Source organism: Pteronotus mesoamericanus, unplaced genomic scaffold (genome assembly GCF_021234165.1).
Source record: "Pteronotus mesoamericanus isolate MK-2021 breed Mesoamerican mustached bat unplaced genomic scaffold, CSHL_Meso_final scaffold_1066, whole genome shotgun sequence".
NCBI classification, from domain to species: Eukaryota; Metazoa; Chordata; class Mammalia; order Chiroptera; family Mormoopidae; genus Pteronotus; species Pteronotus mesoamericanus.
The window spans coordinates 1037651-1065337 of record NW_026555299.1 but is presented as its reverse complement, the minus strand read 5'-3'; the positions used below and the strand labels follow the sequence as shown (position 1 = coordinate 1065337).

The window sequence follows — 27687 nt, the reverse complement described above, 5'->3', positions numbered from 1 at the left end:
GCGCCCCCGCCTTCCCCAGAGAAGCGGGGCCTCTCCGAGAGGGGCGGAGCAGGAACTAGAAACTAGTCTGGAAGCCCGGAGCCTGTTTGGCGGGAAGTTGGCTTCTTTGGCGGGAAGTTGGACCAGCTCCCTGGTCCCCGCCCTTTTTCTCCCCAGAGGCTTCCCTGTCCTTTCTCCATAATCTCGGCTTACGGTATAGTACCTCTTTGCACGGGGGACGCGATGGCTCCCAAGAAACGCCCAGAAACCCGGAAGACCTCTGAGGTGGCTTTGCACCCCGTGAGCAAGAGACGCAGAAGCCCGGGGGAGCCGGAGCACGAGGCCAAGAAGCTCTGTGTGAAGGGCCCTGGTACTGCCTACACCTGCTGCTTTAGTAATCCGTCATTTGGGGTTCTCACGCAGGAGGCTGGAGTGGGGGATGGGTGCTTCTTAATTCCTGAGGCTGTCCAAAGTTTCAGATGCCTCCGGCTGTGCATTTTGCCTGCAGGTCCTTTGACGTCTTAGAATTTGGGCTTAACCTCCGGCCAGTGACAGGAAGAGACAGATGAGTTCCATTACATAAGACACAACAGACTTCAAATTCCTTGTTTGTACCAGATGTTTACACACTTTGAGAACGGCTTAAAATAATCCCACCTCGTCTGTTGCCGTGCGTAGCTGTAGGTCCTTAGTTTCCGTTGTGAGAACCCTCAATGTCCTCCCCTCCTTAGAAAATACGTTCTCTGAGGTTGAATGGGGATTGAACCTAGGGCCGTAAGAACTCAAAACACTGGAAAGGGGTGGCTGAAGATGTGGGGGTTTTTTTTTTTTCCTTTTCTTTTCTTTTTTCTTTTTTTCTCCCCACAAGAGGAAAGGATTGGTTTTCAAGAGGCTGGATTCCCAGAGATCAGATCCTCAAATACACCTTGGTAATCCAGAGCTGCTGTATTCCTAGTCTAAGTGGCTCTACCTCTCCCCAAGTAGCCTAGTTTATTTGGAGCCGTGTCAGATGCTCTGATCCTGCTGGCTCAGGAGAACAGATTGGACTTGGGGCCAAGCACTGGTCGCCTCTCCATTATTTTAATATAGGACTTAAAGATACTTCTTCCCCCAAACGGTCATTTCTATGCTAGACACACTTTTTTTTTTTTTACTGTGCATTATATGTGATTTTTAAAATCATCACCCAACCTTACCACGAGTTTTCCAATGCAAACAGAAGAGTTCTGCATACGTTTTATTCTTGTGTGTTTCTTTCACTCAGCTCTCGGGAACCCTGCAAAATCACGTTCCGTTTCACTTCACAATTCCTATTTGGGGGAAGGGGCTGAAGCCCTACTCCCTATTCCTTGTGCTGGGTGAGACGGAGCAGACCGTGGAAAGGCACTAGGAGGTGGTGGGAGGGGTGGGCTATGGCGAATGAAACAGCAAGGCTTTCTGGGATCTCAGCAGAAAAACATTTCCTGAGTGAGACTGGAGAGGAAAATCTGTGTCTGTTCTACTTGGCAGGTTCTAGCAGAAGATCTGACTCAGGCTGCCTTCGGGAGGGGTTGGCTACCCTGCAGGTCCCTCCACGATGCACGAGCATCGTCAGGGCCCTCCATCACCACAAGCTGGGCAGCACTGCCTGGCCAGCACTGCAGCAGGTGAGGCGTTTCCTGGACAAAGTGCTTACGGGTTTGCATGGTGCTTTTTTTTACAATTGAAGGCTCCAAAATTAGATGCCGAGTTGGTTCACCGGGTTCTCTGAGTGGTCAGATCACTGCGCACCTTGAGGTCTGGTCTACTGAGCACTCAGCCGGGTAGAAGTCTTATGCTGTAAAGGTCCCAGCTGGAGTGTGCTCTGCCCTCTTACTTCCCAAGAGTATTTCATGTATGTTGCAAATATTTTCATGCACGGAGACAGGCAGTTAGTTTTCCTTCGGTGGTAGGACTTGGCCCTAGAGCTCATCTATGGAGAAGGCAGAAATTGGCAATTTACCTAGCACTTGGGTTTTAATTCAACTTAATTCTTTTCTCTTTGTCAGGGTCTCCAGCAGTCCTTTTTGAACTCTCTGGCTTCTTACCGGATATTCCAAAAGGCTGCCCCCTTTGACAGGAGGGCCACATCCATGGCATGGCACCCGACTAACCCCAGCACCCTAGCCGTGGGTTCCAAAGGTGGAGATATCATGCTCTGGAACTTTGGCATAAAGGACAAACCTACCTTCATTAAAGGGGTGAGCAGTCCCTGCACCAGATAACTGTGCTGAAGAAGGTGTTAAAGGAGTAAAAAGTCAATCAGTAAAAAGGAGCTGATTGGGATCAAAAGTAGCTGTGGGTATTTTCAAACAAGCAAATGGTGATGATGCTCAAATCTTTGAGTGCCTGCCCTGAAAATATTAGAAGGTATAAAACATTGATCACCCTGTAGTAAGTCATCCCATGGAATCTAAGCCTCCTCGTAACTCTTGTCCATATCTTGTGCTGCTGTAGTTCCTCACTTCCTATGCTTTAGCCCACTTCCTGTTTCTAGTTCTGAAGATAGGTCTTTGCACTTGCTGTTCCCATTGGCTGGAGTGCTCTTTCCCACAGTCTTTGCATGGTTGGTTCTCTCTTATTATTCAGATCTCAGCTCAATATACTTCTTCAAAGAGCTCTCTTTGACCACTCCGTCTAAAGTAGCCTCCACCCCACACAGTCGTTCCCTATCTCCCTGCTTCACATTTTCCCCACAATGTTTATTAATATCTGAAATGTTTTACTTATCTACTTCCTTTCCCCACTGGAAAGTAAGCTCCACAATGGCAAGGACCTTGTCTTTCTGGTACATCACTTTATCCCAGTGCCTAGAATGATGTTTGGCCTAGGGTGGCTGCTTTGTATTTGTTGAGTAAATGAGGTACTTGACCAAGTAACAGGGTAGATGGGATGAAGACATGCACAGTAACTAGCACTGCAGATGCTAAATGCTACCGAACATGAGAGAAGGAAGAACCTCTCTCAAGTTAAGAGTGTATAGAGGAGGCTTCATGGACGAGTAAGGAGTGAGGAAGAATAATATTTACATAAATGGAGATGAAAGGAAGAAAGGCAGAGTGTGTTTGGGACAAGGTTTGGCATAGAGCTTCTTAGGGATGGTCTTCATCACGCTGGTGTTTATCTTCAGTCGCTGAGGAGGGAGGGTATTAGCCCTTCCACCAAAGAGAAGTCCCTTAGTTTGCCAGCTGGATGCTGACATTGGAGGGCTGTACTGTGGAGGACTCTGGGTTTAGGGCAAAACCCACAAACTCACATGACTAAAGAAGCCACACAGATAAATAATGTTACGTGGTAGGATCAGTGGCATCAAACACATTCGCTTTCTTGTGTAACTAGTCTCCAGAAATTTTCATCTTGCAAATCTGAAACTCTATACCCATTAAACATTAACCGCCCACTGCTCCTTCCCCCAGCCATGGGCAACCACCATTCTGCTTTCTGTCTACGATTTTGACTGCTCTGATTATCTCGTGTACATGGAATCATACGGTGTTTATCCCTTTGTGACTGGCTTATTTAACTTAGCAACTTAGAATTTAGTGTTCTGCAGGTTCATCCATGTTGTGTGCATCAACAATTTCCTTCCTTTCTAAGGCTGAACAATGCTCTACTGTATGTGTTTACCACATTTTACTTATTTATTCATCTATCAATGGATACTTGGATTGCTCCTACCTTTTAGTAACTGTGAATAATGCAGCTATGAATGTGGTTGTACAAATATCTCTTTGAGTCTCTGCTTTCAGTTCTTTTGGATATGTACCCAGAAGTGAAATTGCTGGATCATATGGTAACTCTGTTTTTAATTTTTTGAGGAATTGCCATACTGTTAAAACAGAGCATTGTGACAGCACCACTTTATATTCCCACCAACAGTACACAAGAGTTTCAATTTAAAATATCCTGATTTTTCATGTTAGGACCTAAATAAAATAAAACATGCTTTGTAGCTAAGTAAAACCCCTCTGTGAATTGGATTCTGCTTCAGCTCACTGCTTTTCCATCTCTGGCGTAGGGATAGAAGAGGCCAAGGATAAACCCAGGATGAGAGTTAGAGAGCAGCCCATCAGAAACGCCAGGTTAGAACGCCTTGGGAAATTAGGATGCGAGGTATGAGATGGATGTTGAAGAAAACGTGTGCCTGAAGCCAGAAGAAAGGCAGCCAGCAGAGTGCTGTGGACAGAGCCCGTGGTCTTCCTGCCCAGCTGGTGAGATAGGACCAGGACCAGAAGCTTTAAATTGAAGTCAGAACCAGAGCTCAGGCAGGAAGAGATTTATGTTGTTCTAGGAATCCAGGGATTAGAGAAAACTAAGACATAGCCTAAAAGTGTCCCAGGGGAAGAGCTTCCCAACCAAAGGGGAATGACAACTGCTTTGAACTCGTGCCCCTCCAAGGCTTTTGGTTAACGTCACCCTTTATGATAATGTCATTTAAATGAAGTTTCCTCAGCATTGTGGAGATTGGTCTGGGCATTTGAACTTCATGACCAGCAGGGAACCAGGCTGGTGTAGAAGAAAGCTGTGGTGGTCTGGAGAACTGTTTTTACTCCCAGATACTGGCAGCAGAGAGTTGATTTGAGACCAGTGACTGGGGAGCAGCAGTGCCTCATTTTGTCACTTCTTTAGTCATTTGACCTGGGCTTTGATCTTTATATCTCTTGGACCTTTGGCAAGGGAACATGTATTACATTATCAAAATGAAGATACATTTTATTTTCATTATAAAATGATTCATGTTCATCATCAGAAATTCAAACAATACAGAGGAAAGTGAAAGTATAAAGTAAATATTGCCTGAAATTCCCATATTGTACATCTTTCTGTGTGTGTATACGCTATTACACACACTCATATTTCTACTTATATTATTGGATAAATATTCTATCCTAGAATCTGTTGTATATTACTTGTCATATCCCATACAAGATTATGACCATTTAAAAATACTCTATAATTTCCTTTTCAATTAAATGCCTTTGTTTTGGTATCAGGGTAAAGCAGACCTCATAAAAAGAGTTGGGAAGTGTTCCCTCCTCTTGTATTTTCTGGAATAATTTATATAGAATTGGTACTATTTCTTCCTTAAATTTTTTGTAGGATTCACTAGCTAAGCCATCTGGGCTTGCTGGGGTTGTTTTTTTAATCGTTCAAATACAGTTGTCTCCATTCCCCCCACCCCATCCATCCCCATCTCGAACCTTCAATTCTACCCTTTTTTGGCTTTGTCCATGGGTCTTTTATACATTGTTCCTTGACAACCCCTCCCCTTCTTTTCCCCGTTATTCCCCTTCCTTCTCCCCTCTGGTTACTGTCAGTTTGTTCTTTATTTCAATGTCTCTGGTTATGTTTTGCTCGCTTCTTTGGTTGGTTGGTTAGGTTCCACTTATAGATGAGATCATATGGTATTTGTTTTTCACCGCCTGGCTTATTTCACTTAACATAATGCTCTCCAGATCCATCCATGCTGTTGTGAAGGGTAGGAGCTCCTTCTTTCTTTCTGCTGCATAGTATTCCATTATGTAAATGTACCACAGTTTTTTGACCCACTCATTTATTGATGGGCACTTAGGTTGCTTCCAATACTTGGTTATTGTAAATTGTGCCACTATGAACGTTGGGATGCATAGGATCTTTTGAATTGGTGTTTCAGGATTCTTATGCTATTATCCCAGGAGTGGAATTGCCAGGTCAAAATGCAATTCCATTTTTAGTTTTCCGAGGAAATTCCATACTGTTTTCCACAGTGGCTGCACCAGTCTGCATTCCCACCAAAAGTGTACTAGGGTTCCATTTTCTCCACTATCTCGCCAGCACTTGTTTGTTGATCTGTTTATGATGGACATTCGAACTGGTGTGAAGTGGTATCCCATTGTGGTTTTAATTTGCATCTCTCTGATGGCTAGTGATGATGAGCATCCTTTCATATGTCTCTGGGCCCTCTGTGTGTCTTTCTTGGAGAAGTATCTGTTCAGGTCCTTTACCCATTTTTCAATTGGGTTATTTGTCTTCCTGGAGTGGAGTTGTGTGAGTTCTTTATATATTTTGGAGGCCAAACCCTTGTCCGAGGTATCATTGGCAAATACATTCTCCCATATGGTTGGTTCCCTTTTCATTTTGCTGATGTTTTCTTTAGCCATGCATAAGCTTTTAATTTTGATGAAGTCCCATTTGTTTATTCTTTCTTTTATGTCCTTTGCTTTAGGGGACTTAGCAGTGAAAATATTGCTGCATGGAATATCTGAGATTTTCCTGCCTTTGTTCTCCTCTAGGACTTTTATGGTGTTGCGACTTACATTTAAGTCTTTTATCCATCTTGATTTTATTTTTGTGTATGGTATAAGTTGGTGGTCGAGTTTCATATTTTTGCATGTAGCTGTCCAGATCTCCCAACATCATTTGTTAAAGAGGTTACTTTTACTCCATTTTATGCTTCTGCCCTCTTCGTTGAATATTAATTGACCATAGAAACTTAGGTTTATTTCTGGGCTCTCCATTCTGTTCCACTGACCTATGTGTCTGTTCTTATGCCAGAACCACTGTTGTGGTTACCATGACCTTGATATACAGTTTGATATCAGGCATGTGATCCTTCCTATCCTGTTCTTTCTCAAAATTGCTGTGGTTATTCAGGGTCACTTATGGTTCCTTATAAATTTTTGAAATGTTTATTCTATATCTGTGAATATGTCATTGGTATTTTAATAGGCATTGCACTGAATCTAAATTGCCTTGGGTAGTATGGACATTTTGATGATATTAATTCTTCCAATCCATGAATATGGTATATGCTTCCATTTGTTTGTGTCTTCCTTAATTTCCTTCTTCAGTGTTGTGTAGTTTTCTGAGTACAGCTCTTTTACCTCCTTGGTTAGGTTTATTCCTAGGTACTTTTATTTTTCTTGTTGCTATAGCAAGTGGGATTTTTTTCCCTGATTTCTGTTTCTGATATTTCATTGTTGGTGTACAAAAATGCCTTCAGTTTCTAAATACTGACTTTGTATCCTGCTATTTTGCCAAATTCATTTATTAGGATGAAAAGTTTTTTGGTGGAGTCGACGGGGTTTTCTATGTACACTAGCATGTCATCTACGAACAATGAGTTTTGCCTCCTCCTTTCCAGTGTAGATGCCTTTTGTTTCTTTTTCTTGTCTGATTGCTGTGACTAGGACATCCAATACTATGTTGAATAGAAGTGGTGAAAGCAGACACCCTTGTCTTGTTCCTGATCTTAATGGGAAAGCTTTTAGTTTTTGCCCATTGAATATGATGCTGGCTGTAGATTCCTTGTATGTGGCCTTGATTATATTGAGGTATGCTTCCTCTACTCGCACTTTGCTAAGTGTTTTTATCATTCATGGGTGCTCTACCGTATCAAATGCTTTTTCCACATCTATTGGTACGATCATGTGATTTTTGTCTTTCCTTTTGTTTATGTGATGTATTACATTTATTGATTCATGAATATTTTACCATCCTTGCATCCCTGGGATGAATCCCACTTAATCATGGTAGATGATCTTTTTGAAGTATTACTGGATGTGGTTTGCCAATATTTTGTGGAGGATTTTAGCATCTATGTTCATAAGTGATATTGGCCTGTAGTTTTCCTTCTTTGCTGTGTCTTTATCTGGTTTTGGGATTAGGAGGATGCAGGCTTCATAAAAAGAGTTAGGGAGTCTTCCTTCTTCTTGGATTTTTTGGAATAGTCTGAGAAGCATAGGGGTTAGCTCTTCTTTAAATGTTTTTGTAAAATTCTCTCGTGAAACTGTCCAGTCCAGGGCTTTTGTGTGCTGGGAGGTTTTTTTTATTACTGCTTTGATTTCACCAGTTGTTAATCTGTCTGTTCATGGGCCTGCAGTTTTTTTTGTTGGAAGGGTTTTAACTATATATTCAATAATAGATATAGGGCAATGTAGGTTATCTATTTCTTCATGAATAAGCAGGGTAGTTTGTCTTTCAAGTAAGTTGTCTATTTTATCTGACTTGTTGAATTTAGTGGCATAAAGTTGTTTATAGTATTCCCTTATCTTTTTAATGTCAATAGGATCTGTAGTAATGTCTCCCATCACGTTCTTGACATTAGTAAGTTGTTCTTCTCTTTTTTGCCTCATCAGTCTTGCTAGAGATTTATCAATTTTATTGATATTTTCAAAGAACCAGCTTTTAGTTTTATCGATTTTTCTCTATTTTTGTTTTCTTTTTCTTTGGTTTTTGCTTTATTTTCTTTCCTATGCTTACCTTGGGTTTAATTTGCTTTTTTCCCCCTTGTTTCTTAAGGCGGAATCTTGAATTATTTATCTGATACTTTTCTTTTTTTTTCAACCATTTATTGCTATACATTTTCCTCTATGTATTTCTCTAACTGCATCTCACAGATTTTGTTGTATTTTTGTTTTCATTCCATTCAAATTATTTCCAAATTCTTTATTATTTTTTCTTTGACCTATAGGCTATTCTGAAGTGTGGTGTTTAATTTTCAAATATTTGGGGATTGTTGAAATGCCCCTCTATTTCTAGTTTTATTCTGTTATGAACGGAAAATATTTTATATGATTCCAGTTCTTTTACATTTTATACTTGTTTTATGGCCCAGCACATGGACTATCTTAGTGAATGTTCATGTGCATTTAAAAAGAATATGTAGCCCTGGCTAGGTAGCTCAGTTGGTTAGTGCATCATCCTCATCTGCCAAGATTGCAGGTTCGATCCCCAGTCAGAGCACATAGAAGAATCAACCAATGAAAGCATAAATAAGTGGCACAACAAACTGATATTTCTCCTTCTCTCTCCTTTCCTCTCTAAAATCAATAAAATAAAGTAATTTTTAAAAATAGAATAAAAAGAATACATATTGTGCTGTTTCTGGGTGGATTGGTCTCTAAATGTCAATTAGGTTACGTTGGTTGATAGTGTTGTTCAAATGTTCTATATCTTTTTTTATTTTCTGTCTTTTATCAGTTGTTTAGAGAGGAATATTGGAATTTCCAACTATAAAATTGTGAATCTATTTTTCTTTAGTTTTTGCTTCAAGTATTTGGAAACTCTATTATTAGGTGCTTACATATTTTGAGTTCTGTCTTTTTGATGAACTGACCCCTCTCAATATGAGATGTCTCCCTTTATCCCCGCTAATATTTCTTTTTCTGAAACCTTTGTTTGATAAAAATATAGCCACTCCAACTTTTTTAAATGTTTGCATGATATATCCTTTTCCATCCTATTTGCAACCTATTTGTGTGTTTGTATATAAAATGGGTTTCCTGTAGACAGCATTTAAAAAAAATCCAACTTGATAATCTCTGGTGTTTAATTGGAGCATTTGACCATTTCCATTTAATATAATTATAAATATGATTGGGTTTAAATCTGTCGTTTTGGTATTTCTTTCTATTTGTCCCATTTCTATTCACTTTCTTTCCCTTCTTTTTGGTTGAGTACTTTTTATGATTCCATTTTATCTCCACTATTGGATTGTTATACTTTGTTATACTTCTCTTCCCTTTTCTTTCTTTAAGTGGTTGCTCCTGGGTTTACAATATACAACTTTAACTTATAAGAGTGAACCTTCAAGTAATATTATACCACTTAATGTGTATTTAAGAATCTTCCAACTATATATTTACTTCCATTTTCTCCCTTCTCTCCTTGTCCTACATTTTATATTTAGATAAGTTATAACCTCACAATCCATTATTATTTTTGCTTCCTATAGTCAATTGTCTTTTTGGTTTTTGTTAAATCTTTATTGAGATATAATTGATATATAATAAACTACAGATATTTAAAGTACACAATTTGATGATTTTTGGCATGTGTACAACCCATGAAATCATCAAATTAAAATAATGAACGAACATATCCATTACCCCTAAAATTTTCTTATGCCCCTTTATCATCTCTTTCTTCCTTCTGTCCCCTGAAAACCATTGATCTGCTTTCTATCCCTTTTGATTAATTTGCATTTTCTAGCCTTTTATATAAATGGCATCATACAATATATACTCTTTTCTGGCGTCTTTCACTTAGTGTAATTATTTGAGATTCATCTACAATTTTATGTGTATCAAAAGTTTTTGTTTTCTTTCTGAGTAGTGTTCCAGTGTATTGATATACCACAATTTATTTATTCATTTGCCTGCTGAAGGACATTTGGTTTTTTTTCCAGTTTTTGACTGTTGCAAAAAAAGCTGCTACAGACATTCATGTACAAGTTTTTGTGTGGATATATGTATTTATTTTTCTTGAGTAAATACCTATTTGTGGAATGGCTGGGCTGTAGGGTAGGTATCTTTTAAAAGATTTTTTGTTTAAACAAAGAAATAAACCTAGTAAAAATCCACATATTTTCCATTTCCAGTGCTTTTTATTTCTTTGTGTGACCCAGATGGTCTTTTGGTAACATTTTCCTTCTTCCTTTAACATTTCTTATATTGTAGATTGGATGCATTTTTTTCTTTTGTTTATCTTAAAATGTCTTCTTTTTTTTTTTTTTTGGTGAGGAGAGAATATATTTTTGCTGGTATAGAATCCTAGGTTTATATATAGGTTTTGTTTTGTTTTATTTTAGTACTTTAATAATGACCTGCAAAGACTGCTCTCATTCTTATGTTTCTCTTTTCATGATTTCCCCTTTTCTTCTGGCTGCTTTAAAAATGATTATGACTTTCTTGGTGTCTTTTTCTGTTTTTTCTGCTTGAGGTTCATTGGCTTCTTAGATCTGTGAGTTTACAATTGTTATTAAATTTGGAAGATTTTAGACCACCATTTCTTCAAATAATTTTTCCCTCCCCACTTTTTTTTCCTGGGATTTCAATTACATACATGTTAGGCTACTAGTCAGCAACGTGCTGTTCATGAGTGGAAGCATAAATCCACATTATTGATTTTAATATTTTGAGGTTTGAAAAACTTTTCCTACACAATCTTGTCATCTACAGATAATGAGAGTTTGATATCTTTACCATTGTTATACTTTTTTTTTTTTTGCCCTATTCCATTGACAAAAACATCTCATACATTGTTGAATATTGGCGATGACAGCATCTTTGTCTTGTTCTTGATCATGGAAGGCTTTTATGTTTTACCATTAAGTATGATTTCTGCTACTTTTTAGTGTGGTAAAATCTACATAACAGAATTTATCATTTTAAGAATTTTGAGTGTACAATTCAGTGGCATTAAGTATATTTACATTGTTGTGCAATCATCACCACTATTCATCTCCAGAATTTTTTCATCATCCCAAAATAAAACTATGTACCCATTAAATGACGACTCCCTATTACCCTTTCCCTCAGCCCCACTAATGTGCTTTCTGACTTTATGAATTTGACTAGTCTAGGTACCTCATATAAATGGAGTCATACAATATTTGTCCTTTTGGGCCTGGCTTCATTTAGCATAGTGTTTTCAAGGTTCATTCCTATTATAGCATGTATCAGTACTTCCTTCCTTTTTACAGCTGAGTAATATTCCATCATATGGATATACCACATTTTATTTACCCATTCATCTGTTGATGGACATTGGGGTTGTTTCTACCTTTTGCAGTTATTAATACTACTGCTATGAATGTTCCTGTGCAAGTTTTTGGTATACCCAGGAGCTTGTTTATTTTTAAAACTTGTTTGTTTTTAAATATCCTTTATCATATTAAGTTCCCCTTTTATTTTTTATGTTTATTATTTTTTCCATTACCACTTAGTCCCCTTATACCTCCCTCTCCCCAGCAATCACTGCCCTGCTGTCCATGTCCACGAGTCCTTTTTCTTTTTTGCTCAATCCGTCCATCCTCTAACCTCCCCTCTACCACTAGCTGTCGTCTGTTAAGTTCCCCTTTTATTCCTAGTTTGCCAAAAGTTCTTTTTATGAATAATAATTAAATTTCATCAAATACTTTTTTGTATCAATTGAGATCAGTGAACATATGATTTTTTCCCCCTTTATTCTAATAAAGACAAACTATACTAATTGGTTTCCGATGTATTTTTTTTGGTTTGTATTGTATTTTTTTCACTTAATTTTTTTATTTTTCACTTTTTTACAATTGTAATACATCTCTAGCAAGTAATACTCGTTCTTTTTAAAACTGGTAAAAGCACGTAACCTAAAATTTATCACCTGAACCATTTTTAAATACACAGTTCAGTAGTGTTAACTATAGTCACATTATTGTGCAAAACATCTCTAGAACTTTTTTTACCTTGTGAAACTGAAACTGTATAACCATTTAATAACAATCCCCCACTTCCCTTTCCCCTCAGGTCTAGGCAACCACAATTCTTTCTGTTTCTCTGAATTTGAACCACTTTAGATACCCCTAAGTTTTGATGGTCTCATTGCGGTTATGTAGGAGAATATTCTTGTGAGAAATACAGGGTAGGACAAAAGGAGGTTTACAGTTGTGAGTATGTGAAACACAGAGTTTATTTTTGTGTTATTTATTTATGTATGAGCTACTGTAAACCTACTTTTGCCCTATGTTGTATACAGAGAAGTATTTGAGAATGAATGAGACATCATGTTGGCAATTGATTATCAAATGATTCTAGAAAACTAATTATTTGTGCTATTCTTGCATTTTCTGAGTTTGAGATAGTTTGAAAATAAAATTTCAAATATTGATATTTTTCTGTTAAATATTTAGTATATTCACCAGGATCTAGAATTTACTTTGTAAGAAAATTTTTAGTTGCAGATTCAGTTTCTTTAATGGATATCAGACAACTTAGATTTTCTCCTTCATCTTCTGTCATTTTGGCAAGTTTGTATTTTTCTAGGAATTTTACCCATTCCATCTAGATTTTCAAATTCATTGGCATAAGATTGTTAATGATATCCTCTTACCTTTTAAAGTTTCTGCTTTTTTTTTTTTTTCTATTTTCTTTGGCTTTAGTTTCCTGTTAGTTTTACAACTTCTTGAGATGGATGTTTGAGTTGTTGAATTTTTGCCTTTATTACAAATAATGCTTCTATGAATATTTGTGTACAAGTTTTTGCATGAACATACATATTCACTTCTCTTGGGTGTACATCTAGGGGTGGAATTTCTGCATCTTATGGTAACTCTATGTTTAATTTTTTGAAAAACCCCTAGACTGTTTTCCAAAGTGTCTGCACCATTTTACATTCTCTAAAGACACGTTTTATATGCCTTTTCTTGTTGTTGTCAGCCAAAGGTTGGCCTGACACAAACCAACCCACCGTCACTGGAATTGGAAGCCTCAATATATTGTTTTTCATATTTTGTCCAGGTTTTATTAGTCCTTCTCAGTGTAGAATTTGGATATAACCACTTAGCCCAACCTTGCTAGGAGAAGACTCATGCGTTTTAACTTGAAATGTTTACATATGTGTTCATTACTAATGCTTTGACATCGCGCCTGTTCTTTTCTTGGTGTGAAGGGTCCACTGATGAGAGTGCACCTGGTGTTATATACACTGCACACATAATATATTCTATATAGTGTCCAGTTACCATTTCACCAAAATGGAAACATAATTTAAAGATGGTCCTGAAGCAAGCTGATTGCAGATTCTTTTAAAATTTTTATTATTTCCCACCCTAATTGTTTATAAATATCTCACCCATGTTTGACAACTGTTACTTTAGCAATTCATTTTTATCTAATTTTTCCAAAGCATTCAATGACTTTCATAGAAATAACAATGGTCTTTCTTTCTGCATGTACTTAATTAGTTTAATTAAATAACATGTTTAATTGAATGTTTAAATGTTCAATTTAAATATTTAATTAAGTACTTAATAAATTATATGTAATTAAATTACATGTTTAATTGAATTATATAACTACCGGTATAATAAAAAGTTAAGCTGGCATATACAGTTTTAAGAACAAACACGACTAACCCTTGTAAGCACTGAACTCAATGGGTGGGAGTGGAAGATTATCTCATTAGCATCAAGGGTTTGTCAGACCACAGGCATTGGTTAGAATGTTTATAGAGGGAATGGAACGCGCTAGTTAGCATGCCGAATAAATGGAGTGGATGTTGTGTAAGAGACCCTGTAGAGGTACACAAGGCTGAGATAGCAGCAGCACAAGGAGGGAATAGAGGAGGAGCTCTTGGGCATGTAAAATTCTTAAAACAGTGCCTGATGCATAATAAGCGCTTAATAAGGTTAAGCCATGGATGTTATCGTCACTATTTTCATCATTGTTGTCTGGGATGTCTGGGAAACATAGGAAGGAGCTCAGATCTGCCTCCTGCCCTTCTAACCCAGCCACTCTTCTGAGCCAAAACTCTTCTAAAAAGAGCACTGTGCAACAAACTGGTACAGCCACACAATGGAGTACTCAGCAATAAGGCTGAACCAGCTATGGATGCACACAGCAACTTGGATGAATCGCAGGGGCATCGTGCGGCGTGAAATGAAGGAAGCTAGTCTCAAAGGGCTGCACGCTATGTGATCACTCATATAACAGTCTATCAAAGGCAAAACCATAGCAATGGAGGACAGATCAGTGGTTGCTGGGGGTTAGAGGTCGGGGGAGGTACAACTACAATGGGAGAGCATGAGGGAGTTTTGGGAGTAACAGAACTGTTCTGCATTTTGGTGGTGGTTATTCAAATTCATAGAACTGTATACCAAAAACAACCACATTTACTGTATGTTAATTAAAAAAAACACACTAAAACTTCAAGAAATAAAGAGCACAGTGGAGAGCATTGTAGAGTCTAGGCGTGAAAACCGGCTTGGCCCCAGGGGCTGCCTGCTGGTGGTTCCCTGGGGCAGAGGACGGCACCAGGCCTGTCCTCTCCTTGGGCCACCCTCACTCACCTGCTTTTCTCTCCCTGTGTTAGATTGGAGCTGGAGGGAGCATCACTGGGCTGAAGTTTAACCCTCTCAATACCAACCAGTTTTTCGTCTCCTCAATGGAGGGAACAACTAGGCTGCAAGACTTTAAAGGCAACATTCTCCAAGTTTATACCAACTATGGCACCTGCAAGTGAGTAGTTTAACTACTAGGCGAAAGGGCTTCTAGGTCTCCATGCAGTTCTGGCGAGAGCATCCAGATCCCAGTTCTTTTACCAAACCTGGCACAGGGAAGTAAGGAAAAGTGTTAGCCGCTCTCCCCCTTTCCGTCTCTTTCTCAAACTCTTCCTTTAGCTGCTCTTACGCTGGTCCGGGTGGGTAACTAACTTGGGGGGGAGTCCTGGAACCTCAGCTCTTCTCAGCAAGGGAAGGGCTTCAGCTCTCCTGTAAAGCATTCATTCCTATATTGATTCTCACTAGACAAGTCAACATGGCATTGGCCAAGCAAGCCACTTAAAGCCTAGAGCAAGAAATGAGAACTTCAACTTCATTCTCTACGTGCGCTGGGGTGTGATGACCCAACTAGTTCTGTGATGGAAGCTTAAAGGATAAAATCTTGTCCATAAAGCACTTTGGTCACTCCAAGAGCAAGTGGTTGTAGAAACTGCAAAATGCTTGTCGCTTTGATTTCTAGCCAGACATATGTCCCTGCTCCCTCAGGAATTGAGGGTGCGAGGGTCTAACTAGCACTGGATGTAATCCTGGATTGCCCCACAAGGTAAGAAATAGACGCGCAATCAGGACAGGTGACAGGGTAGACCCAGCTCTAGGTTCCTCTTCCACAAGAAACCCTCCCTCTGGAAGGTATTTATAGGGGATGCAAAAGGCACTGTAGCAAGGACTTGTGGGTTTGAGTTCTCCTGCCTGGGTTTTGGGATCTCTGAAGCACCCTCCTCACCATCTCCTTCATCCTCAAGTTTCTGGGCTGTGTGCTTTTTTCCCCTAAGTGCTCAGAAGGGGGCAGAAGTTCCTTTCTAGCCAGCTCTGAGGAGGAGAGCTGGGCCGTCCGTGTTTGGTTTGCCATCTTCTTGGGCTCAACAGATAGAGAGCAAAGAGAGAATCATAAAGGAGTTGTCCTCAGTACCCAGGACTGGTTGGGGCAAGCTAACCTGGGGACTTGCCTTATAGCCCTGAGGTTTGGCTGCTTCAGGGACTCATAGTAGCTGGGAATCCTGAGCCCAGCAGACAAATTTTTGAGCCCCATCACCCCATGCCCGTCTGGATGGTAGACAAGTCTGAGCTTTCTTCACTGGGAGCCCATGGCAAGACAGTTACTCATTCATTCAACAAACATTTATAGAATGTCTATGTGTTAGACACTGGAGCTACAACAGTGGATAAGTGGACCTTGCCGCTGTCCCCAAGAGCCTTACAGCACCGTCTTTCCTTCTAGCTTCTGGTTTTGCAGCCTGGATGTGTCTGCAGAAAGACGAGTGGTGGTCACAGGAGACAACGTGGGGCATGTGGTCCTGCTGAACATGGACGGCAGGGAGGTGTGTTCTCGGGAGCTCGGGTCCTCCCTTTCCCTCCCTCACCCCCAGCCTTGTTCTCTGCCCCCACCTGAACCAAGCTTTTCTCTGCAGCTCTGGAATCTGAGAATGCACAAAAAGAAAGTGACCCACGTGGCCCTGAACCCAATCTGTGATTGGTTTCTGGTCACAGCGTCTGTAGATCAAACAGTGAAAATCTGGGACCTGCGCCAGGTTAAAGGGAAATCCAGCTTTCTCTACTCACTGCCGCACAGGCATCCTGTCAACGCAGGTGGGATAGGCCTCCTTTTTCCTTCAGTCCCCGCCTACCCTGCCACTTCTGGGGCTTCCACTCAAAGTCTAGGAGCCGCTAAGTCAAACCTTTACCCCTGAAAGCATCTGCCAAGCTGATGTCTTGGAATCTTTCTGACTCTTGCTGCCCCCATTGACTGTAGTTTCTAGAAGATTTTTGTTCACAGCTCATTCACCGCCTCCCTTCCACCCCTGTCTAGAGTAGAGTGGTGGTGGCGGGGGGTATCCGTGCAAGAGGCAGCCTGTGAGGGCTGGGACAGCGGGGGCTCCGGGCTCCTTCAGCTCAGGGGCTTTTCACTTGCCAGCTCATTTCAGCCCCGATGGAGGCCGGCTCCTGACCACCGACCAGAAGAGCGAGATCCGGGTTTACTCTGCCTCCCAGTTGGACCGCCCCCCAAGCCTGATCCCACACCCTCACCGCCACTTCCAGCACCTCACGCCCATTAAGGTAAGCAATGGAGTGGAGAACTTTGATCGTGGATGGGGACATGTCATGGAGGTCAGGTCTTCCTGAGGTGGGGAGAGGACAGAGGCAGCTCTCCTTCCAGACCTCTTCCTGCCCTGACACAAAGTAGTCTTTTGTCCCCTGGATCTTTCCACTCCTTTAGTCTCACTTCTGCAATCCCATTTTCCTGGGTTTTGTCTTATAAGCTGTTTTCCTGAGTTTTCTCAGTCCAGCCCTGATCTCCTCACTGAGGGCATTTTCTTAGATCCTGACCCTCTGCTCTGCCCTCAGTTTGTTCTCTGGGTATACCGTTGATCTACAAGCTGACCTTAGCCTGCTTCTTGTTAACAGTTTCTCTCACCTTCTTCCCCACGGCTTACTGTCTTCAAGTCCTGCCCAAGTCCTTAAGCAGTCTGAACTCTGCCGGTTCTTCCCCTCAACTGTCTCATATTCTTTTCCAGAACAACAGCCCCTCTTCAGACATCCAGGTTTCACGCCTGTACTTTGGTCAGTATAGCATAGCAGTCAGGGGCACCACCTTCAGGCAGGCAGACCCCTCTGGGTTAGAGTCTTAGGCAAACTACTTCAGTTTTGGATTTCAGTTTGCCTGTCTGTAGGAAGGGAATAATGGTATCTGTCAGGGTTGCTGTGAGGCTGAATCAGTACTTAGAGCCTATGATACCATGCCTACCGCCTGGCAAGTGCTCAGGAAATGGTGATGATTTAGTATTAAGAGTGGCCCCCACATACCTCAAATCGAATCCCAGTTCTTAATATTTAGCATCAAGGTCCTTCACGAGTTGGTGTTCCCATTGATTCATCTGTTGCCATCTCTCACTTCATATCCAGTGAAGCCAACTTATTACTTCCCAGGAGTGACTTGTGTTATTGCCAAGCCTTTGCCTGTACTACTTCTTCCTATCTGTTTACTGTGTCTTCCCTCCTTCAAAACTTCCTTTAGAAGTTTCTTAGGAAAATCCCATCCAATCTGTCATTCCAGCAAATGTCAGATTTCTCTTGAGTGGGGTAATCTGGGGAACATAGGTTTCCTCCCTTTTTTAGCACGAGCCACCTTCTACTCCTTTTCGTCATTCACGTTGATGGAGGAGATAGTAATAGGGTTACTTAGGCCCTATTTGGTTTTGGTTACCAGAGACTTTTTCTTTGTTCTAGGCCCACCTTTCTGGTTAATGTCTGGGTCAGGCTGATGTTAATACATTGATCATTCGGTATGATCTTAGCAAAGGCAAGAGACAAGGCCTGAAGGTGTCCTGAGGGCCAGCTGGGGATTTTAAATTTGCAATGGTAGATGTGTATGCAACCGAAAACCATTCTTGTAGTTTCATGTAGATTTTATCTCCATTATTAAATCGTTGGCAACTGTATTAACAATTATTAGTGGCAAAGAATACTTTTGAAGTCCCTTTTGATCATGTTCTGCATTTACTCTCGTGACCAGCCTCTCCATCTCCTAGGCAGCCTGGCATCCTCGGTACAACCTCATTGTTGTGGGCAGATACCCAGATCCTAATTTCAAAAGTGGTAACCCCCATGAATTAAGAACAATTGATGTCTTTGATGGAAGCTCAGGGAAGTTGCTGCATCAGCTCTATGACCCAGAATCTTCCGGTATCAGTTCGGTGAGGTTTGGGCCCTTGAATAATGGGAGGAAGCAGGGAATTCAGCCTACCGTATTGACCAAAAGTGATCATAAATTAGTCCTCGCATGCCCTTCTCCCAATACCTTCACCCCTCCTCATGCTTATCCCATTGTCTCTGCAGCTCAATGAGTTCAATCCTATGGGGGATACACTGGCCTCTGTGATGGGTGAGTGAAGTAGGTTGTATCTCGGATTGGCCAAGCCCGACCCTGTTCCCCAAGGTTCAGTGCAAGCTAACCTCAGCTTAGCCCTGCCCCGTTCACCCCAGCATAGCAGTCAGTGAAGAGACAGTGGTCTCTTCAGCGTAGACCCTCTACCCCTCCTGCTTTGCCTTGGTCATGGCAGTGCCGGGCTGCTGTCCAATTCCCTGGTATTTCCTTACCAAGTTCTAGGTTCCCTGGGCTAGCCCCAAGCCCCAAGAGACTGATCATGAGTGAGTCAGACTGGTCTCACTCTTCCTAGGTTATCACATTCTCATTTGGAGCCAGGAGGAAACAAGGGTGCGGAAATAAGAGACATTAATGAAGGTGTGGTCCAAGCAAGGGCTTCGAGCAACACGAGAACAAGTCCTGCAGGAAGAGGCGGCTGTGTGTTAAAGGGTCAAAGGTATCCAAGTCTCAGGGTTGGAACAAGGATGCTGTGGCATGGGACACTGTGGGGCTGGGACATTGGCATGTTATTACTCTGGACTTAGCTCCGGAAACTTCTCTAGAGTTGGCGACCCAGCTGCCCCACGGGTCCCTGCTATATCTAGCGTGGAACCAAGCTTCTCCTGGAGCCAAGGTACTTTTCTCCTCTTTGATGTGTGCCGGCAGAGTGATCAGGTGGTGGTGGTTTTTGATTTGTGCTCCCCATTCACGTGACCAATAAAACTACCCAACTGAGCTTCTGAGTGGATCTTCTAGCACTGGCCTGGTCAGAGCACTCCTGGGTCTCCAAAACGAAGAAAAAGCACAGAAACAGTACTATGAGTCCAAAACTTTCATTTTCCTCAATTTGTGGGCCACAGTCAACAGCTGTCCACCTACAAGCTACATTTACCTCAGATCCCTGGAGACCCCAGCCCAGCTGAGGGGATGGTAGCTTCATGACTCTGTACCACAGTTCACTCTCTGCCCACCTCCCCCAACTCCCTCCTGAGTACAAACACCCTTCCGACCCGCTCCAGCTACAGGGGTGACCACGGTGCCTGAGGCAGTATGGCTGACTCTAATGGTGGCTTCAGCCGCACAAGGGGAGACTTGACTGGTTGGCTGTTGGGTGATATGGTTCCTTGGTGGCCAGTGCCCCCAGTGTTATGCAGTTTTTCCCAGTAAACTAGGCACCAAGGGAAGACTGTGTCTTCTGAGCCATTTGCCAAAGACTCTGGGCTGGAAGAAAGAGAGCAGGTCTCGACTGGGGGAGGGGGGGCAAGGCAGATCAAGCACCAACTCCTTCAGCTTTTTTTATCCCAGGTCCCAGGTGAAACTTGACCACTTGTCTACATTCAGATCCTTAGGGAGCATGGAGGAGGCAAGTCCTGTTTGGAGAGAGCCAATATCCAACACAGTACCTGGTAATCACTGGGCACATGAATGCTGAGTGACAGGTGCCTTGGGCCAAGCCGAGTCCTGCTTGTTCATCTAGCTTGGGGTAATCAGAGGGAGGCCCAACCCAAGGCCTCCTGTCCATGGGCTGGGGAGCAGCAACAGTCAAGAATGAGGGCCAAGCCCACCTCCCCTAGGAGGCAGAGGGAAGGGGGCTGAGTGGTTGTCAGGCGTGATCCTCCCCATCTGCAATGTGGCGGTAGCCAGGAGGCTGGGCCTGCATCCGGAAGAGGACGGTGAGTAGCAGCACTATGAGAAGGAAGAGGATGGAGCCACATACAGCCAAGGCCACGATCACCTCTGGGCACGGGGACGGGGAGAGAAAGGGCATGTCAGCATTCATTCAACAAATATTTGAATGCCTACCATATGCCAGGGGCTGTTCTTAAAACGGGGATAATATTCACAGTTAGCAACAAATGCCCCAAAGCAAAGCAAGGTAAGGGGGAAAGGATGGAGAGGTAGGTCAGTCAGGAAAGGCATCACCGAGGATAATTTGAACAGAGACCTGGAGTCAGTGAGATGTACAAAGATCTAAGAGGAAGAGATCCCGTGGCGGGGGCAGAGAGGAGACAGCAAGCAAGTGCAAAAGGCCTGCAGTGGGAATGGCTTAGCGTGTTCCGGGATCATAAAATAAGCGGCAAACAGGAGACAGAGTGGAGGAGCAGGCCAAGTGGTAGTGAACTTGGATTTTATTCCAAATGTGATGGGGAGCCACTGGAAGATTCTGAGATGATAGTAATGTGAACCAATTTCCTTTTTTTAAAGAAATTAACTCTGCTGTGCTGGGAGACTGGTAGGGACAGAAGAGAATCAGAAAGAACATTAGGAGGCTTATCAGTAGTTGAGGCAAGAGATGATGGTTGACTGGACTAAAGAGCAAGAGCGTTTTCTAAGGTAGGCTTTTTGTTATAATCGATAAAATGAAAGTTCTGAAACAGGTTAAACAACCTGCCAAAAGTCTGATGACAAGAAGGCAGACAAGAGTCAAAAAAAGGTCTGGCCCTGGCCAGGTGGCTCAGCCGGTTGGAGCATTGTCCCATACACCAAAAGGTTGTGGGTTTGATCCCCAGTCAGGGCACGTACGTAGGTTGTGGGTTCAATCCCTGGCTGGGGCGCATACAGGAAGGCAACTGATCGATGTTTCCGTCTCTGCTTTCTCTCTCTCTCTCTCTCCCCCTCTTGCTCTAAAATCAATGAACATATCCTCAGGTGAGGATTAAACAAACAAAAAACAAGGTCTGACATAGCATCTGTACTCTTAGCAACTAACAAAGTTATATTACCCAGGTGTCTAGCCACAGAGTCATGCTGCCTTCCCCCAAATGAGAAAACCTTTAGATTCAAAAGACACAGTCATACAGACACAAGAGTGCTTGGTCTGACTGGACCGAGAATTGCTGGCCATCTCTCCCCTACAGAGAGCCACAGCGAAGTCCAAGTAGACCTTACAGGCTTGTATTGCACTTTAGAAGTAAATGCAATGAACAAAGAGAAATCAGACAGTGAGTTAATACTATTAAAGGTAAAAGCATGTATTTTAAAAGTTAAGATGCTAGGATCTCCTAGTGGATTGGTTGTGAGGTCTAACAAAGAGTATTAAAGATAAACCCTAGGATTATATTATGCAACTAGGTGACGAATGTGGCATTTACTAAGATGGGAACGCCTGGAGGAAGAACATTTCGGGGGGAAGAACTGTGGTTTCAGACATCAACTCTGAGATGTCACATCCATGTAGAGACCTCAAGCCTGCGGCCGGCTGGGTTTGTCAGAGAGGAGTTCGTGAATCTGCGAGTTGGAAGGAGACAGAACTCAGCATGGAAAGGTTGGATGAGGTCACTTTGGGAGTGGGCATAGATGAGAAAAGGCCACGAGGAGCCCTGGGCCATCCACTGTTTAGTGGGAGAAACCAGTAAGGAAGGGTCTTAGGAGAAAAACCAGAGAAGTGAAGAAAGTGTTGAAGGAAGGAGTGACCAGTTAGGACACGCTGCTGAGAGGTGAAAGAAGCTGACTAAGAATTGGGTCACTGGCTTTGGGGAGAGGACCTTAACGAAAGTTGATGGAGCGAAAGGTGGCACAAGACAGTCCAGCGTGAGCCTGAGAGAGCAGGCAATGAGGAAGCGAAACCAGGGTCTGGCAACTCAGAAGAATCACGCTCTAACAGGGAAGGGAGAAGTGGGGTGGTAGCTGGAGGAGGGTGGGGGTCTGAGAGGGTTCTGTTAGGCCTTGAGATGGGCCTGACCCAGTGGAGAGGGAACACTGAGACATCAGAGGTCCCTGTGCAGGTGGGAACAGGTGGGCCCTGAGTATAACGGAGGGGTGAGGGGGTGGCACTTAAGCAGCGGCCTGTCCCAGCAAATAAGCTAGAAGATGTGGTGGTGGCGAAATAGGACCACACTCTGACTGTTTCTGTTTTCCCAGGGATGTAAGAAGCGAGGGCATCGCCTGAGCGTGGTCAGGGAGAAGGTGAAACATGGTCTCAGGGTGGAGAAGCAAGCTGCCTAGGGAAATGCAATGAGATGGCTGGAGGCGTGACAGCTTCCTCAAGACGCGTGGATATGATTTTCAAGTCGCTCTGGAACATGGCTAGCACAGAGGCAGGCAGTGGCTCACCTGTGTCTGCAGGACCACTTGCCAGCTGGCACTCCTGCTGCCAGTCCTTGGGCACCACAGGCTCTGTGAGGCGCAGGAAGTCCTGCAGAGGGCAGCGGTGAGGGCAGCCAGGCAGGCTCAGCGGCCAAGGGGCCTTGTCACTCTCATTCCGAAAGTACATCTCCACTGAGAAATTTCTGCGGGTGGATGGGAAACAAGATGCATGCTGCTCACCAGGCCTGTACCAGAGCCCCTAGGCCGCCCATAACCACCATGCAAGTGCCCCCCCAGAGCACTGACTGGTAGCTCCACTCACCCGTTATCTTCCTGGTACAGTTCAAATATGTGGCAGGAGGCGTAGGGGGCTTGTTTACCATTGTAGACATATAGTGCCATTTGCAGAGCAACCAGGGTGGTATCATGCTGTAAGGCAGAGGGGCTCCCCATTAGCACAGCTCCCCCGCACCCTGCCGGCACTGCATAGAAAAGACATCCAGCTCCTCCTCTGACGTCGGCCCGCGGGCGCCCATGGGAGCGCGCTTACCGCAGAGTAAACCAGCAGCTTGGGGAGCTGGGCGGAGGCGGCCATCAGCGTCAGGTTCTTCCGTATCTGAGCCAGCAGGACTCCTGAAGGAGAAAGGTCCCCAGTGTCGGGGGCTGCAGCCACCACTCTCTTTCGATCAGATCTCTCTGTGGTCCTCTCACCCTCTGCTAGTCCTGGGTCTGACCACCAATGCAGAGAGCTCTCTAGGTGCATGGGAATCACAGAGGAACGCTGCAGCACCCCCTGATCCGACAACTGTCAGATTTACCGAGGGAGGCAAGATAAAATGAGGTATCTGTATGTCCACCCAGGTGTAGAAACCAGCCCTTCTACAAGTGAGCTACAAGGCCCTGCCCCTGTTTGAAGAACTCCTCCAATGTGGAACAAATATGAACTTAAGACTGCTTCAGAGCACACCGGCCAGTGGCACCGGCCAGGGGAAGCCCGTCATGCATGGGTTCTGAAAACCGCTGGGATGTCAGGGAGGTTTGACAGCAGAGCTCCCTCGCGTGCTCCCAGCAGGAAACTGGCATGTGCGTTACTCTCAGCCTTCTCTCAAAGTGGTCCCCAGTGGGTCTCTGGAGGCAGGGATTCATTTAAGGGAGAAGGGTGTTCTGACACAAGTGGAATGTAAGAATGTGAATGGCAGACAAGAAGCATGCAAACCCGATTGTGCTCTTTCATAGTGGCAAACGTGCTAAGCATTTGGCAAATAAGGGAGACTTTGGTGACTAACAGGAAGACTAGAGGGATCAAAGGGGTTTCAAAAGAGCAGGGAATGTTTCAGGTGAAGCGAGCATGTGAGAAGCCCCCAATAGCAGGTTTGCTAATGCTGTAGGGTCCTGAGGAAGGGAGTGACATGCTGCTCTTGTCACTCACCCCCCTGAAGCCGGGCCTTCTCTGCCTGCTCGTAGATCCCAAAGAGGAAGCGGAAGCTGAAGTCCTTTAGCCGGCTCAGGCGCTGCATGGCTTGGGGCGAGGCCCAGGGCGGCAGGACCAGCCCGTGTGTTTTCTGCGTATCGCAGCGGGCAGGTTAGCTCCCCCGGCCTAGGCCAGAGCCTCTCCAGGGGCGTCTCTCTTCTCCAGTGAGAAGGTGCCTGCGTGTGTGAGGGGAGGGAGAGGAGAGGGACTGGAACCAGGAGACATGGTGCAGAGTGCCGAGGCCACGGGGCACAGGAAAGGAGGCTCCAGCACAAAAAGCGTGACTCAGCAGAGTGGAGTCAGATGCCACCAGAGTTCCGCGTGGAGTGGGGCAGAAACTGCTGACAACTAATAAACTATTTCCCACTCTGAGGTTCTTTTCCACCCATGAGGGAATTTCCCTCATTTCACAAGAAGCAGGTGGCTTGCCCGGACCTCCCTATGGTAGCCAGGCACGGGGGTCGCCTGGGTCACGCTGGGGACCCTAAGCGGGCTCACCTCACAGAAGAGTGTGTCATAGATATTCCAGATGGTCTCCAGTGTCAGGTCCGTCAGCCCTGTCTCGTTGGCCACCATATCTAGAAATTGCTACGAAAAATGGATTGGGGGATCAATCCTGCCCTGGGATAAAGGGCAGTGTGATGACCTCCACCTCAGCCCCACTCACTGCATTCCGAATAGTCTCATTCCTATACTCTGGCGTCTGCCGGGTCTCGTTCTGCAGCTGCTCGTAACGGGGACATGGGCCCAATGGGAACTTCAGCAGCTGCAGACCAAAACGGGGAAGCAGAACCGGAGGGGGAGTCGGTGATCAGCAGGCCCGTGGCCAGCGCTGTCCCTCACCACCTTCAGGGAAGGGCTGGCCAGTCTCACCCTGTCCTCGGCGATGGGCACAGTGTGGACAGGAATAGGCTGCCAAGAGATGTTCGGGTTGAAGCGCTGCATCTCATTGGGAGGGAAGAGTCCAGCCAGGTTGGCCTCAGCACTCATGAGGGTGCGGTCGAAGTCAGTGCTTCGCACATAAACCTGCAGACATGACACCAGGAGTCTCTCTTGTGGGGGTGGGGTGGGGAGCTTTGGCTCCTCTGTGGGGCCCTAGGGGTTCTTAATGGCTGTCCAACGAATTGTAATCTCACCATGCATCTGGCCTCGACCGTCTCTGGCCTTCCCCATCCCTCTTCCCCACAAAGGCCCAAACACTCAGCGGCGGGGCTTGCGGTCACCGCTCTGAGAATAGTTCCTATGGGAATGGCTCTAGTTCAAATGCCCCTCCCAGTCTGAAGTGCTTTGTCAGAAAGGCTCTCTGGGCTGTCTGTCGGTTGAGTTTTACAATGTTTGTCCCTCTAGGCCAGGATCCTTGCAGGAAGAAACTATCTCCATTGACACTCCCTTTTATAAACTGGCTTGGAGACCAAGGAGAGGAAATAAGATAAAGAACAGAGACCGTTGCGTGTGGGAAAAGGAGCAGAAAGCTGTGGGGAAGGGCAAGATCAAAATAGAGCTGGCCCTTAATGGAACTATAACATCGAGAGACTCTTGAAACAGCTGTGGCTGAGAAAAGCTATCCCCATCCTTGGGGTGGGGAGAGGGCCTCAAGGAGCCAAAATACTTTCCAATATTCCCTGACATGCCCTCTCTGTCTTCCCTGCTCCCTTTACCTCTTGATCCTGTGTGGTTCAACTGTCATCTCCACTATATTCTAAGCTCCACAGAGACAGAGGTCATATCTGTGTGGTACAGCATTATGTGCAAAGTGCTGACATAATGCTTGGCCCACAGTAGGTATTCAATAACAGTCTTGAATGGAAAGCCTGAGTTATTTCATAGAGCCAGAAACTACTCTGCCAAATTCTTCCTTAAGTCCAAGCTTGGATGCTTGATAAGTTTTGCCTCTTCCCAGCCGAGCAGGGGCAGCTCAGCTTCCAGAGTTTTGTCCTAGACAGCCTTTGGATGTCTCATTCTGTAGCTGTCACCATAAATGCATGGAGGGAGGCTAGAGTACCCAGCTGTAGACCCCCTGAGCACAGAAGGTGAGGACAGCTGATCCCAGTCCCCTTGCATCTTGAGCTCCCGGACTTACCTCCTGCGGGTGGTAAGAGGAGCTGAGAAAGTCTTGGTAGCGCTGCCGCAGGGCCTGGCCCAGCTCCCAGTGCTGTAGCATCCCCTCCTGTGGGCAAACCCAAGGGTTAGGGATGGCTCCCAAGTCCCATGGGGCTCAGGCACTGTTGCTTTCCGAGTTTACTCATGACTGGAAGTAGGAGTGTGTCCATGGGATCCCAGAGGTCATTTATTAAGTTGGGCCAGTTCTGCATGGCATTGTCTTGGGCGCAGAAAAAAGTAAGGTTAAGAAATCTGGTCCAAGTCAGCACCCACAATGGATATGGCAGTTTGTTGGGGCCCCAGTTCCATAGCCTGCTCTTGAGGTCACTCATTTTGAAGCTCATACTGAGGAATGGCTGGCTTCTGACCCACCTTGGTTAGCTGACCAAACCCCTGGGGCCATTCATCTTCCTGATAGGGGTCCTTGGGATATGTCTTCACTGGTGACCGGTCTCCATGTCGGTACAGCTAAAGTAAGAAAATGGTTTACCTAAGGGTCAGAAGCGTTTCCTTGATGGGGTCACAGACCCACCTCTGCCCCCTGTTGGGAAAGGAAGCCTTACTCCTCCTGGGAAGCTTTAACTCTACCTATTTAAAGACCTCAATTTAGAAGTCAGTAACTTCTTCCAGGTTTCTGAGAGTCTAGCTTGGCTAAGCAATGACCCCAGATATCGCAGGCAAAGCCAAAGGTACAGATGAGAGAAGAAAAGAGAAATAAAAGAAAGGCACATGGTGGAGGGACTGGAAAAAAGATCACCAAAGACTTCTGTAGGGGTGGGTTTCTTAACCATGCGACTACATCTCTGTCCCAGAGTGGACTCACCGGACCCCCCGATAGAGAACTCCTTACACCTTACTCCCCTGCCAATATCGCAGGGCTCTACATAAATTCTGAACCCGGGCCCCCCAGCCCTGCGCCCTCAACCCAGCAGGCCAAACATCTCCTCCTAAACCAGCCTCTCTTCCAGACCCCCAACCCCAGACAAGCCCCGCCCCCTCCCTCCACCAGCAAGCTTGTGCCCTTCCAGCTCTGGCGAGCCCTTTGGCGACCCCATCTCTCAGTACCAAGGTAACGAAGCGCAGAGTCCGGGCCTGGGTGAGTGGCATCGCCATCAGGTTTACGCCAAGAAGGAGCTGGAGAAGAGCCGAACGGCTCCAGCCAAACTGTCTGCCAGCCATCGCCGTTATAGTCTAGGCAGCAAAGAGGGTGGAACC

The 27687-nt window shown here is 44.4% G+C and overlaps 2 protein-coding genes across 3 annotated transcripts; one reads left to right on the top strand and one right to left on the bottom strand.

The window, feature by feature from the left end:
- The first annotated feature begins 147 nt into the window (after nucleotides 1-147).
- On the top strand, nucleotides 148-19580 carry DDB2 (damage specific DNA binding protein 2). The gene is made up of 10 exons (XM_054587045.1): nucleotides 148-349; nucleotides 1489-1625; nucleotides 2007-2198; nucleotides 14827-14972; nucleotides 16233-16332; nucleotides 16423-16600; nucleotides 16926-17068; nucleotides 18541-18705; nucleotides 18848-18893; nucleotides 19189-19580. The coding sequence occupies exons 1-10, from the start codon at nucleotides 223-225 to the stop codon at nucleotides 19236-19238; spliced, it is 1284 nt and encodes a 427-aa protein (XP_054443020.1). The 5' UTR covers nucleotides 148-222; the 3' UTR covers nucleotides 19239-19580.
- Nucleotides 19580-27687, bottom strand: ACP2 (acid phosphatase 2, lysosomal). 2 transcript variants are annotated; one of them, XM_054587043.1, is made up of 11 exons: nucleotides 27538-27687; nucleotides 26845-26940; nucleotides 26453-26539; nucleotides 25246-25398; nucleotides 25040-25138; nucleotides 24871-24960; nucleotides 24331-24463; nucleotides 23452-23534; nucleotides 23224-23330; nucleotides 22929-23104; nucleotides 19580-20612 (listed from the first exon to the last, which is right to left on the bottom strand). In XM_054587043.1, the coding sequence occupies exons 1-11, from the start codon at nucleotides 27649-27651 to the stop codon at nucleotides 20479-20481; spliced, it is 1272 nt and encodes a 423-aa protein (XP_054443018.1). In that variant the 5' UTR covers nucleotides 27652-27687; the 3' UTR covers nucleotides 19580-20478. The 2 variants fall into 2 exon arrangements, with proteins under 2 accessions (XP_054443018.1, XP_054443017.1); XM_054587042.1 differs by lacking the exon at nucleotides 19580-20612 and adding an exon at nucleotides 21887-22103 and having other exon boundaries at nucleotides 27538-27672.